This window comes from Pygocentrus nattereri, chromosome 5 (assembly GCF_015220715.1).
Source record: "Pygocentrus nattereri isolate fPygNat1 chromosome 5, fPygNat1.pri, whole genome shotgun sequence".
NCBI lineage: Eukaryota > Metazoa > Chordata > Actinopteri > Characiformes > Serrasalmidae > Pygocentrus > Pygocentrus nattereri.
In genome coordinates, this window is record NC_051215.1 from 23,768,979 (window position 1) to 23,781,147 (window position 12,169).

Here is a 12,169-nt window from a genome sequence, read left to right on the forward strand (position 1 = left end):
TCAGTTTTACACCATTCTGTAATGTGACAGAACAGCAGATGTGCATTTATCTTATATAACTTTCATGACATTAACTAGATGTGTTGCATTAAACGCAGAGCAATGTCTATATTACCACTGCATAGTCACACAGTACCTACACAACAACTACACAGGAACCCACTTGTTTTAACCCACAGAAACCCACTTATTATAAAGTGTAACTGTAACACTACCCTAGATTGTTCCACTTTATATTGCATCTGTAATAACTGTGCAATTACACATGAATAACATATGCAACAACACAAACTACTAATGATTTTGTCACTGTTACAGATTAATTTAAGCACAGCCTATGTAATTACCCAAGTGTACCTTCTACACAGGAACTTTGCTGTAGTGCAGTGTTGAAGTTACACTTTAAAATAAGTGGGCAATTCCTGTCTAGTTATTATGTAGGTACTGTGTAATAACATTTTGGTCATAAAGACACTGCTTGGGGGGAAATGTGGCATATTTCATTAATATCATAAACATTACATGTTAATATAAGTGGACGTCTGCTGTTCTGTCACAGTACAGAACAGTTTAAAGCTGAAACTGGATACAGTGTCACAGCACTAGCAACAGAAATGATAGCTAAATGTCAGATACAGTGTAAGGAATGTCTTAATGTAAGTTATTACATACTTACTTTTCCTGCAGGGGGAAAAAAAATCAGGGAAAATATTATTTTCCAGTCTGATTACAAATGTAATTACACTGTTATTACCCTTTTGTAATTATATGAGAGAGAATAGGCTGCTACAACTATTAAGATACACATGTGTAATTACATAAGATGTACTGCTGTAAACCATTTGTAACTGTGACTAAATCATTAGTAGTTATGTTTTTGTTGTATATATTGTTCATATGTAACTACAGTTATTAGATACACTTAATATAAAGTGGGACCCACTAGGCAGTTCCTGTGTAGAAGATACACTTGTATCATTACATTGGCTGTGCTTATGTAAACCACCTCCAATGCTGACTAAATCATCAGTAGTGTTGTTGCATATGTTCTTCATGTGTAACTACACAGTTATTACAGACGCTTAATATAAAGTGGCACCAAAAAAATAAAATAAATAAAGAAGCAGCTGCCAGAAATGAAATGTATTGCCTAAAAGTAAACCTATATGATATTAGGCTACATGCAATGTCTTTAATGAATGTGTTGTTTTCAATGAAGCTCTTAATATGTAGTTTAGGAGAAAACAGTTAGAACACTTTCTGACAACGTTTGTTCAGTTCCATCAACGACACCTGATTTAACCCACCTGATCTTACTGAGTCACGGACCCAAAGTTTTATTACAAGTCAAACTTTATTTATGTGGCGCTTTTTACAACAGGTGTTGTCACAAAGCTGCTTTTCAGAAAAATCCGGGTCCAAGCCTCAGTAAACGTTGACTGTGACAACAGTGGCAAGGATAAACTCCATAAGAACAAGAGGAAGAAACCTTGAGAGGAACCAAGACTCAGAAGGGGAACCCATCCTCCTCTGGACCAGACCGGACAGCAAACAGCATTAGAATATAATATTCTTATTATATTATATATTATGAAATCGTTGTAGTTACTGAATAATAAAGCCTAATAAATTAATAAAATTTATTAAATTATGGATTAGTTAGATAAACTAGGTACTGGATGGTCACTGTAAATAATGGACTTCCTTGAGGACAGGTTTGGAAATGGTTAAAACACTCACAGGACAATTACAGTGGAGTGTTTATTAGTTTTTTGTACTATAACGTTAAGGTTTTTTAAGAAATATCTCGCTGTTGTCGGAACAAAAAATTGTACCTTCAAAATGGTAACTTTACAGGAGAAGGAAAAACATACACTACTTTTAATGTAAGTCAATGGAATCTGAAATTTTGCCAAGCAATTTTGGGCCATTTTTTAGTCCATTCCTCATCAAATTTACACACAATGTAAAGACCAACAGGCTTTTTCATATTAAGTGAAAAACTGAAAAATTACAAAAATGGAGATACCAGGTTTTGGGAGGGCCAGTATGACAATATTGTATTGCTACCTGATAAATTACATCTCAATACACTTTTCTGAGCATATAGCGGATATCATCAGTATTTGAACCACTGAGGAACTGCACATTTAATTAATAGACAGCATAATTAGTCCTGTTTAACCAGATTTCATGTAGAAACACTGAACAGAAATCATCTTATTCATACATTTCCAAAGTACTTTTAAATGCCTGATCCCATTCATCAAAGCTTGTACTGTGATAATGTCTTCAAGTATCATCATTTTCTATTCATGGCATCTAAAAAATCTACAAGCTTTGTGATAATAAGCTCAACTTCATGAAAACTGTGCACATTTTGCTCGACTAAAAGCTGGGAGTGCATGTATTTCTCAGAAATAGGCTCCCCAGCCAGAAAGGCTTGGAAATTCACTATTTCACTCTGCTTAAAAGTTTTCATCGCTTCTCCTTTAAGCTCGATAACTCAGCCAGTAACGTCGGCTCCCTCTTTAGACTTAAAACAGCATGTCATCAGAAGACTTTACATTAGCTAAAGTGATGATAATTCCGCTTAGTCCAGTGTATTTAGGGTACAGTACAGTGCACGGACGGATTTCTGAGCTTTTCCTCACTCCCAATTAAGGGAGCCATTTTTTCAAAGCAGGCTGTGTACATGCCCTCGTGATTCTAAGTGAAAACATATGTGGTACGGTCATCGGGATGGCGTTCCCTGTGGGCTACCTTAACTGAAATTTCTCAAAGTTCCATCCAACATTTCAACCCTGCTGTTTTTTTCCCCTCGCTCTCATGTCAACAAAACTATGTTGTTGTTTTTTCCCTCCCATTTGACAACTATTTAACTACAATAACATTCGAAAACTGAACACATGCCCGGGAAAAGAGTCCGTGGCAGTAAATGGAGCCTGGAGTCTGGAGAAATTCAATAGAACACGCAGTTGTAGACAAACGAAACGCTGACACGAGAAGTGCCACCGTTGGCGTGAGCTCGCTGGTCTCTGACAGAAAACAGGCTGCGCTCACCCTCGGCCCTCTCTACAGCAACAGGAAATAATTAAGACAAATTATCCACAGGTCAGACAGTCGTTCGATAAGTTTGTGTGAGCCGCTGGGTGAGAGAGGTCACAGCTACTGGAGCATTACAGTGTTAATCATGCTTATCATGATGACTCTCTCCTGAAAAAAAACGCAGCATTCCAGAAAAAACTGTGCCTGCTGTAAAGACTTAAAGGAGAAGTCCATCCATTTCACAACATTTCTGCATAATTAAATGGTTAAGATGTAAACAAAGTCATTCAGAGTGGTTTGGTGTGAAACGCTCCACAACAGAGAAACTTCCCGAGTCAGACCTGTTCACAGTGGTGGTGATAGGAACCAGATGTCCACCTCCAAAAACTCCCTCACAGAAAGTCATAACATGAAGCAGTTATGAAATGATCAAATATTGTCTGAGACATTGTTTGATGACCGTTTTGAGATGAGACTTTGGCCTGTTTTTTTATGTTATTAGTAAAGGAGGGTATAAAATAATATGTTTAGTCTGATTTACTTATAGCCTCTAAGACACGTGAAGCTTCACTGATTTTTTTTTTTTTAATTCTGCATAATTAAGTGATTAAGATGTAAACAGAGTCGTTCAGAGTGGTTTAGTGTGAAATGCTTCACTCTAGAGAAACTTCCTGAGTCAGAACAGTGGTGGTGATAGGAACCAGATGTCCACCTCTAAAAGCTCCCTCACAAGTTACTACATGAAGCAGTTATGAAAAGATCAAATATTTCCTGATGTCTGAGACATTGTTTGATGACCGTTTTGAGATGAGACTTTGGCCTAAAATGTATTTTTTTTAATGTTATTAGTAACGAGGGGTAAAATGATTTGTTTAGTCTGATTTAGCACTATTTTACCATTTTTAGCATTACTTATTACCTCTAAGACACGTGAAGCGTCACTGATTTTTCAAAAATTCTCCATAATTCAATTGTTGATTAAGATGTAAACAGAGTCGTTCAGAGTGGTTTGGTGTGAAATGCTCCACTCTAGAATCAGAACTGTTCACAGTGGCGGTGATAGGAACCAGACGTGCACCTCTAAAAGCTCCTCCACATAAAGTTATTGTATAAAACGGATATAAATACACTACCTGATGTCTGAGACACTGTTTCACAATCGTTTTGAGATTTTTGATATTTTGGCTTAAAATGTATTTAAAAAAACATCAATAGTGAAAGTGTGTAAATAGTATGTTTAGTCTCATTTACTGCTATTTTGCTATTATTAGCATTAGTTATAACTCATAAGACATGTAGCTTCATTGATTTCTTAACATTTCTGTATAATTCAATGGCTCACATGTAAAACAGAGTCGTTCAGAGTGGTTTGGTGTGGTTTCTAGAGAAACTTCCTGAGTCAGAACTGCTCACAGTGGTGGTGATAGGAACCAGACGTCCACCTTTAAAAGCTCCCTCACATAGAGTTACCGCAAGAAATGGTTATGAACTCACTGCCTGATGTCTGAGACACTGTACTGTGACAGTTTCTGGGAAGGTATTTCAGCTGAAAACATATTTTTTAAAATATATTAATGATGGAGACCATTCGAAGACAAAACAGTCCCCCTATTTTTTCAGGTTTATCACCACTTCATTATGATCCACATTACACATATGAACTCATGTAGGTTCACTGCTGGTTCTGGATGGTAAATAAAATGTCTATGTTTGTGTTGTAGTCATGGTGACCCCTGGTTCCTATCACCACCACTGAGCCACTTCACACCAGCCCAGTCTGAACTACACCTTTAACACTGAATTCTGTTTGACAAATCAGTGGAATTTCCCCTTTCATGGCATGAATTCAGCAAAAGGCTTCAGCATGCCTCTGAGAACGTCTTTAACGTTTCCTGCTCCTCTGTGCACCCTGTGTGCTTACACACGTACTCGTATCATACATGAAACCGAATATGGGTGGACGCTTTACTATTAAAAGGAAATCTTTCTCCTTTCAAACAAATCATCCGATATAATAACACTCTTTAGTGGCCGTTTTCTGTTTCCTCTCTAACCTGCAATTGCCGCTACATTTCCAGAGACCATAATGTTCTATTTTATCCGCTTTATGGAGGTTTCAAGGACTGGCTGCGCCAGCAAGGTTGGGCTATATTTTCTCCAGGAGAATGTTATAAAAATGAACGTTTGTGAAAAATGTAAGATCACTTGCTGTTTTAGCACTTAGAAAAGGTCACTTATGGAGTATAAATGCAGAACAAATGTACTTAAGCAGTTTTATTAGCCATACAGTATTCTTGTTCTATCAGCGATACTACAGAATAATATCATAGCACTGTTGATTCAGGTTTTCCAAATTAATTTCAGCTTAATGTAGCCTAGAAATGAGATTTAGGCTAAAATGATACATAACAAGCAGCAACAAAAGCTTCACTATACAGCCACATGAACACGTATGGAGTTGTATGGACACTGATTTCAGTATCTTCCTCCTAAATGTTCCACTGTCATCTCTATAAACAGAGATTATACAAACAGGAGTTATATAATTGTTCTTTATTCAAGTAAGCAAAGGCAAACCACTGATACTGATACTGATACTGGTTATACATAAATCCATGTACATAAATGACACTTTGACCTGTTTGTACTTTTCTGTGAATTTTTAAATGACCATTTCACGTGTTTTCAACTTGAGGACAGGAATCTACATGTCGGACGTTTGCATTTAGTGCTTGTGCATTGCAAGAAACGGCATCTTGTCAAGTCAAATTATCTTAAATACAGTCAGAAAAAATCTAATATTTTTCCTGCTGAGATTGCTGCAATCTTAGTTTAGGAATATGTACCTTATTTCTTATTCTTATTCTTATTTACGGCTTATGTAAGTCATTTCATTAAGCAAAATGATCTCACGATACTGGCAGGTTTTGCTGGTTTCAAGCTCATTTCTTACAACAAACAAAATTATCTGGCAACGTAGTGAGATAATTTTACCTAATATGATGACTTAAAACAAGTAAAATAAAAATAAGAATAAGAAATAAGGTAAATATTCTAATAATAAGGTCACAACAATCTCAGCTAGATTTTTTGACTATAGTTAAGATGATTTTTTGCAATGCACAGGCACTAAATGCGAACATCCGACATGTAGGTTCCTGTTGAGAAGCCGAAACAAGTGAAAAGTGTCTAGAAATAAGCTAGATAATCTTATCTAAGTGCACAGTCTAATAAGTGCACAACCATCTCAAAATGGTAAACATTGAACATATCAATTACATTTAGGATCACTTCACCTGACAAGATGCCATTTTTTGTTGTGTGGTTTATTGTCTTGCTTTAGCTCCTGGACCACTTTACTGGTTTCCACCCTTCTCGCCTTTATTTTAGAACAAAAGGATCCAAAGGGGGAAGAACAGAACCTAAAAAACGTAAGTTCCTCTGCTGATCGATGCTGGATGGACTAATTGTTGCAACTGAAAACATCTTAAATCTAGACAACATGTCTAATATTTTTCACTATGAGATTATTGTAAAGATGTTTTAAGAATATTCAACTTATTTCTGGACCTTTTTACTTCTTTTCAGCAATTTTATCTTGTGAAAGTGTCTTATTTCATTGGCAAATCACTTTACTAGTTTTGAGAAATAAGAGGCTTCCCTGCCGTTTCACAGAGAGTTTTTAACCTGACTTTTTTACTCGTGTAGTTTTGGCGAGAGCTTTTACTGCTACTCGAGGCGTTGCTTCACCGAAGGCACATTCACCTACATTTTGGCTACCTGTACTTGCACTTTAAGACATTATTTCATTGAAGTAAAAGCAAGTACACCTGAGTTTGTACTCTGACCACCTCTCTGACTCCCTGAAAAAGTGCTGTGTTGTAAGGCGAAGCAGAATCTCCAGCTTCATTTCAACACAGTGCTAAAGTCAGTCACCAGCTCATGGCTTCATTTTCTCCATTGGCTGTTTACATGAACCAAAACTTTCAGCCAATTCAGGCCGTTTTAAACACTGAGCAATTTCACAGATGTTTAATAAAGGGTTACAGATTGAGTGAGTGGCTTTGAGACCCGTGAGGCACTGACTTAAGATGCCTTAATTTATACACTGCAAAAAATGATATCTTAGCAACTGAAAACATCTTAAATCTAGACAACATGTCTAATATTTCTCAATATGAGATTATCGTAAGGATGTTTTAAGATTATTCAACTTATTTCTAGACCTTTTTACTTCTTTTCAGCAATTTAATCTTGTGAAAGTGTCTTATTTCATTGGCAAATCACTTCATGTTTTTAGAAATAATGAAGATAATTTTGCTCATTTCAAGAAATCATGCTTGAAAAACCAGTTAAATGATCTGCCAATGAAATAAGACACTTTCATGAGATAAAATAACCCAAAACATGTAAAATAGGTATAGAAATGAGTTAAATAATCTTAAAATATTCTAACAACAGTCCATTAATAAGAAATATTAGATATATAGACTAGACTCACAATGTTTTTCACTTGCTAAGATGTCATTTTTGCAGTGTGCTTCTTGTGCTACGTAACTTCGCTCAAGACTCACAAATGGGGAAAAAATATGGAGCAGTTTCCTAATGGACATCGGTTTAGAGAGAACAAATGCTGAACCTGTTTGTATGGGTCACCAGAAGTCCATCAATGTGGTTAGAATTTTGGGGACAAATATTTGGACTATGCTTTGCAGTTTTGCATGCCTGGTGCTAAAACTAGCGGAACTGAAGCCACAGTGTAATCACCATCCCATCTACTGTTTGACCTGGACCCAGATTAAGCCCAATCTTAGACTAAAAAAGGCTTTTAAACTGTAAATCACCACTGTTGCAACAGTGTACACTGTGAAAAATGGATCATCAGAGCAACCTCAAAAAATACTGTGGTGAAAAACAAATTCCGTTAATTGAAAGAATCCTTCGTTTAATTTATTCAGGTTGAATAAAACTAGGAATTTCTCTTGAAGTATTTTTTAGGATGATCTGATGAGCCAGTCTTAGACTAGGCTTTATCCATGACCAAGAAACTGGGTCATAATGGCCATTCATAGAGGAAAACTGATCTTTGTGGCAGGATCTTCATAATCGTAATATTTTAATTATTCACCTTTGCGTGAAAATGGTAGTATAATATCTGGGCGCAAATATTCAGATTAAGGTTTGCTGCTATAAAACTAGCAGACCTGAAACAACAACTTCCATCTATAGCTTCACTGATCATTCATAAACTACTTTTGCATGAAAGTGGTACAGAAATATTTGAGCACTCATATTCGGGTTTGCTATAAAACTAGCAGCAACAGTTTAACTACAGTCATGTGTATAGATGTTTCCCAGACTCAGGCTGAGCCTAATCCTAGCCTAAAAAGGCTTTAAAATGGACAATCACCATTGATATTACAGTTTAGTCCTAGGCCAGGCTTAAACCATACTCAGAAATTAAAACAGAGTGCCAGAAACAGCAAACGGTAAAAGTTTTTTGCACTTTTTAATGAAGCGGTTTGGTGTGAAAACATTTGGGTGCAAATATTTGGGTTAAAGTTTGCAAACTATCATATCAGAAGCCACATCTTGTTCACAGTCCCATCTTTAGGTTTTTCCAGACCCAGATTAGGCCTAATGCCAAACTAAAATAGGCCTTTAAATTGAAATCACCATTGATTTTAATCATTTTAAAAATCATCATAAATTAAAACACATCTTTTTTGCCAGGCACTTAAAATGTGTTGCTATTTTCAATGAAGCACTTTTACATGAAAATGGTACCGGAACATTTGAGCACAAATATTTGGATTAAAGTTTGGGTTTTGCTATAAAACTCAGATCAGAAGCCACAGCTGGTTTACAGTCCTATCTGTAGGTTTTCCCAGAGCCGTGTTAAGCATAATGCTAGACTAAAATAGGCCTTTAACATTGAACTCACCATTGATTTTCATACTTTTATTTATAAGCATAAATTAAAACAGAGCTTTGTGACAGGTTCTTAAAGTACTTGCTATTTTTATGAAGCGCTATTGCCTGAAATGATTAGACTAAAGTTTGCATTTTGCTACAAATTCAGATCAGAAGCCACAGCTTGTTCACAGTTCCATCTGTAGACTTTCCCAGACCTGGATTAAGCCTTATGCTAGACTAAAATACTTTACACTGTAAATCATCACTGATTTTAATCATTTTAACATAAATCATAAATAAAACAGAACTCTTAAAGTACTTGCTATTATTATGAAGCTCTTTTGGATTAAAATAATTAGGTTCAAGTTTACAAGTTGCTAAAAAAAAAAACAAGCAGCTCTAAATCCACAGTATAATTCCAGCCTCACCCCTAGATTTTCACAGAACCAGACTAATCTTAATGCTAGACTAAATCATGCTTTTAAATTGTAAATCACCACAGAATCCACAGTTTAGTCCTAGCCTAGGACTGAAACCACACTCATAAATTAAACAGATCTTTGCGGCAGGCTTTTGAAGTGCTTGCTATTTTTTATGAATCATTTTTCTTGGAATATTAATGCCTGCATTTTTGCATGCATGGTGAAAAAGCCAGATCTGAAGCTACAGCATAATCACAGTCCCATCTATAGATCCTCCTGCACTTAGATTAAGCTTAACGCCAGATTAAAATGGCTTTTGATGAACTTCCATTGATGTTACAGTTCGGTCTGAATGCGCTTGCTGTTTTTAAACCAAGCATTTTTGCATGGAATATTAACATGTGCATTTTTTTATATCACAGCTGTCGGAATAAAACATTTTTCTCATTTTTCAGTTTTTTAAGATATTTTGAAAATTCCTGTTGGCCTTTATATTGCATGCAAATTTCATGATGAACGGACCAAAAGAAGCGGCCCAAAATGCCTTGGAAAGACGTCTGGTTCCATTGACTTACATTAAAAATAAAGTTTGTTTTTCCTTCTCCTGTAAAGTGACCATTTTGGAGATGGTTTGGAGAAAGTTTTGTTCCGACAGCGGTGTGACAGGGTGTGATAAAACCAGCAGATATGAAGCCACCTACATCTACAGATTTGATCTTTTCTGAATTAAATCAGATCTTTGTGTCAGACTGTTATTAAGCATTTTTTAATATCTGAGCTCAAATGTTTGAGTTGAGCTTGTTTTTTTGTTTTTTTTTGCATCAGATCTGAAGCCGCACCTCAATCACAAACCTTCCCTCTCAAAAAGATGGTTCTTCAAGGGTTCTGTAATAAAGGGGACGATTCTATTTAGAACCATGAGTTCTACATGCTCTTGGTGTGCAAAACGTGCTTGAATAGGCTTCAAATTACAGCCAGCTTAGCTACGCTCTTAAAGACGGTTCTTCAAGGATCCAGTGGTTCTGAGTTCTACATTGAACCTTTTCATGCTGCAGTTGTTCTCTGTATGCTGAAGCGCTTCATATCGACGGTATATGGTTCTATATAGAACCTTTTTTGAAAACGATTCCATACAGCACCAACAAGGGTTCTTCTATTGTTGCTGTGTCAAGCTGGTAAAAGATCAATTGGAAAACCTTTTTGGTTCCAGATAGAACCATTTTTCGTAAAGGTTCTACATGCACAGCACAGTCTCCATCAATCTGAAGAACCATTTTACCATGGAAAGAACCCATGAATGGGCTCACGGTTCTACACAGGACCATTGCCTTTACTCAGGATACCCTCGAAGATCCATTTTTTGTTTTTTTTTATGAGTGTAGGGGTTTATTGGTCAGTGCCACACTGAAGACCCTCGCAGCGTGTGGTTCGGGAGGTGCGCGCGCAAAAGCAGCCCCCTTTACGCGCGCCCGCTACTCACCCATATTGACGAAACTCATGACCATGTCCGCGTCGTTGAGAAAGTTGGTGTCGTGCGGGGTGGCCAGGCGCGGACTGTGGCTGGGCGAGGGCTGCCGCGGAGGGCCGTGGGCGCCTTTACGCGCGCCCTCCGCCGCTTTCCCACGCGCCCCTTTGCCCTCCTCGCCCACCACGACCGCCTCCTCGTCCTCCGTGGTCATGGCGTTGTAGAGGTCCAGCATGAAGAGCGGCGCGGAGGACGCGTGCTTGCCCGGGGAGAAGGGCCTGGGGCGGTGTGGCAGGCCCAGGATGGACAGGATCTCGCGCTGGATCTCGCGCCTCTCGTGGTTCCGCAGGCGCCTGTAGATGAAGCTCGAGTGCACATGGTGGTCAGCCAGCGCGGCCCGCGCGCCCTGCACGAGGCCAAGACAACTCCACACGAGTCCGTAAAGGCCGAGCAGCTTCATCGTTTACTGGGAGGGCGCGCGCTCAGCACGCGGGACCGAGCTCCATGATAACGCACCAACCATTAATGACGATACTGAGCGTTTTTTAATGGATTTGACACAATTTATGTAAAACAAAAGTAGCAAAAAAGTTTAAAAAGTAAGCAAAAATGATGCTGATAAAAACAAAAGTGAATAGTATGAATTAAAAAAATGAAACGTTATGAAAAAGAATGGACAAAAATGAAAAAAAAGATTCTATATTTCTGAAACTACATCCGCTGCTATAGTTCCAGCCAAGACGTGGAGCTCCTCGGTCAGCGATGCCCCATCACCTCGTCAGCTCTCCAGACTCTTCTGCAGCCCATCCGAGCTCCACGAAGTGATAGAAGGAGAGAAAAAGGCAGGAAGAGACTCCTCGGCTCTCCTGGCTGCTCCTTCAGCTCGTGCAGCGCTTCCAGCAGGAGCTCACAGGAGCTCGGTTCCTCCTCTAGCGGCCAGGCAGCAGCACTGAGGCAGCGCCGAGGCTCAGGGGGGACGAGGAGGCAGAGCTGAGAGACACTCGACACCTGAGAGCACAGTTAAAGGAAAAGGAGCTGAAACCACACCTGCCCCCCTCATTCCCAGCATGCCTTCCCACTGCCCCGAACCGGACTGTGTCCACTGTGAGCGGGACACCTGCTGCTGAAACCAGCCGGGTTTACTGAAGGGGATGGTTCTGTTTAGCATCGTTCTATATAGAACCATTTCATGCATGGTTCTTTGCAAATGGTGTGTTGCATATGGTTCTCCGTAGAACCTTTTATGAAAATGGCTTTATGTGGCACCATGAAGGGTTCTGCTGTTGTACACGAGCTTGACATTGTAACAATAGCAGAA

The 12,169-nt window shown here is 38.4% G+C and overlaps 1 protein-coding gene across 1 annotated transcript in view; it reads right to left on the reverse strand.

Annotated features, from left to right (window-relative positions):
* The window catches only part of bmp5 (bone morphogenetic protein 5), a 46,702-nt gene extending 34,922 nt beyond the window's left edge, over positions 1 to 11,780 (reverse strand). Inside the window, exon 1 of the mRNA XM_017694137.2 lies at positions 10,867 to 11,780. Coding sequence (XP_017549626.1) covers positions 10,867 to 11,311 — 445 coding nt within the window. The 5' untranslated portion in view covers positions 11,312 to 11,780. The remainder of the gene's footprint in view (positions 1 to 10,866) is intronic.
* Between the last annotated feature and the right edge of the window lie 389 nt (positions 11,781 to 12,169).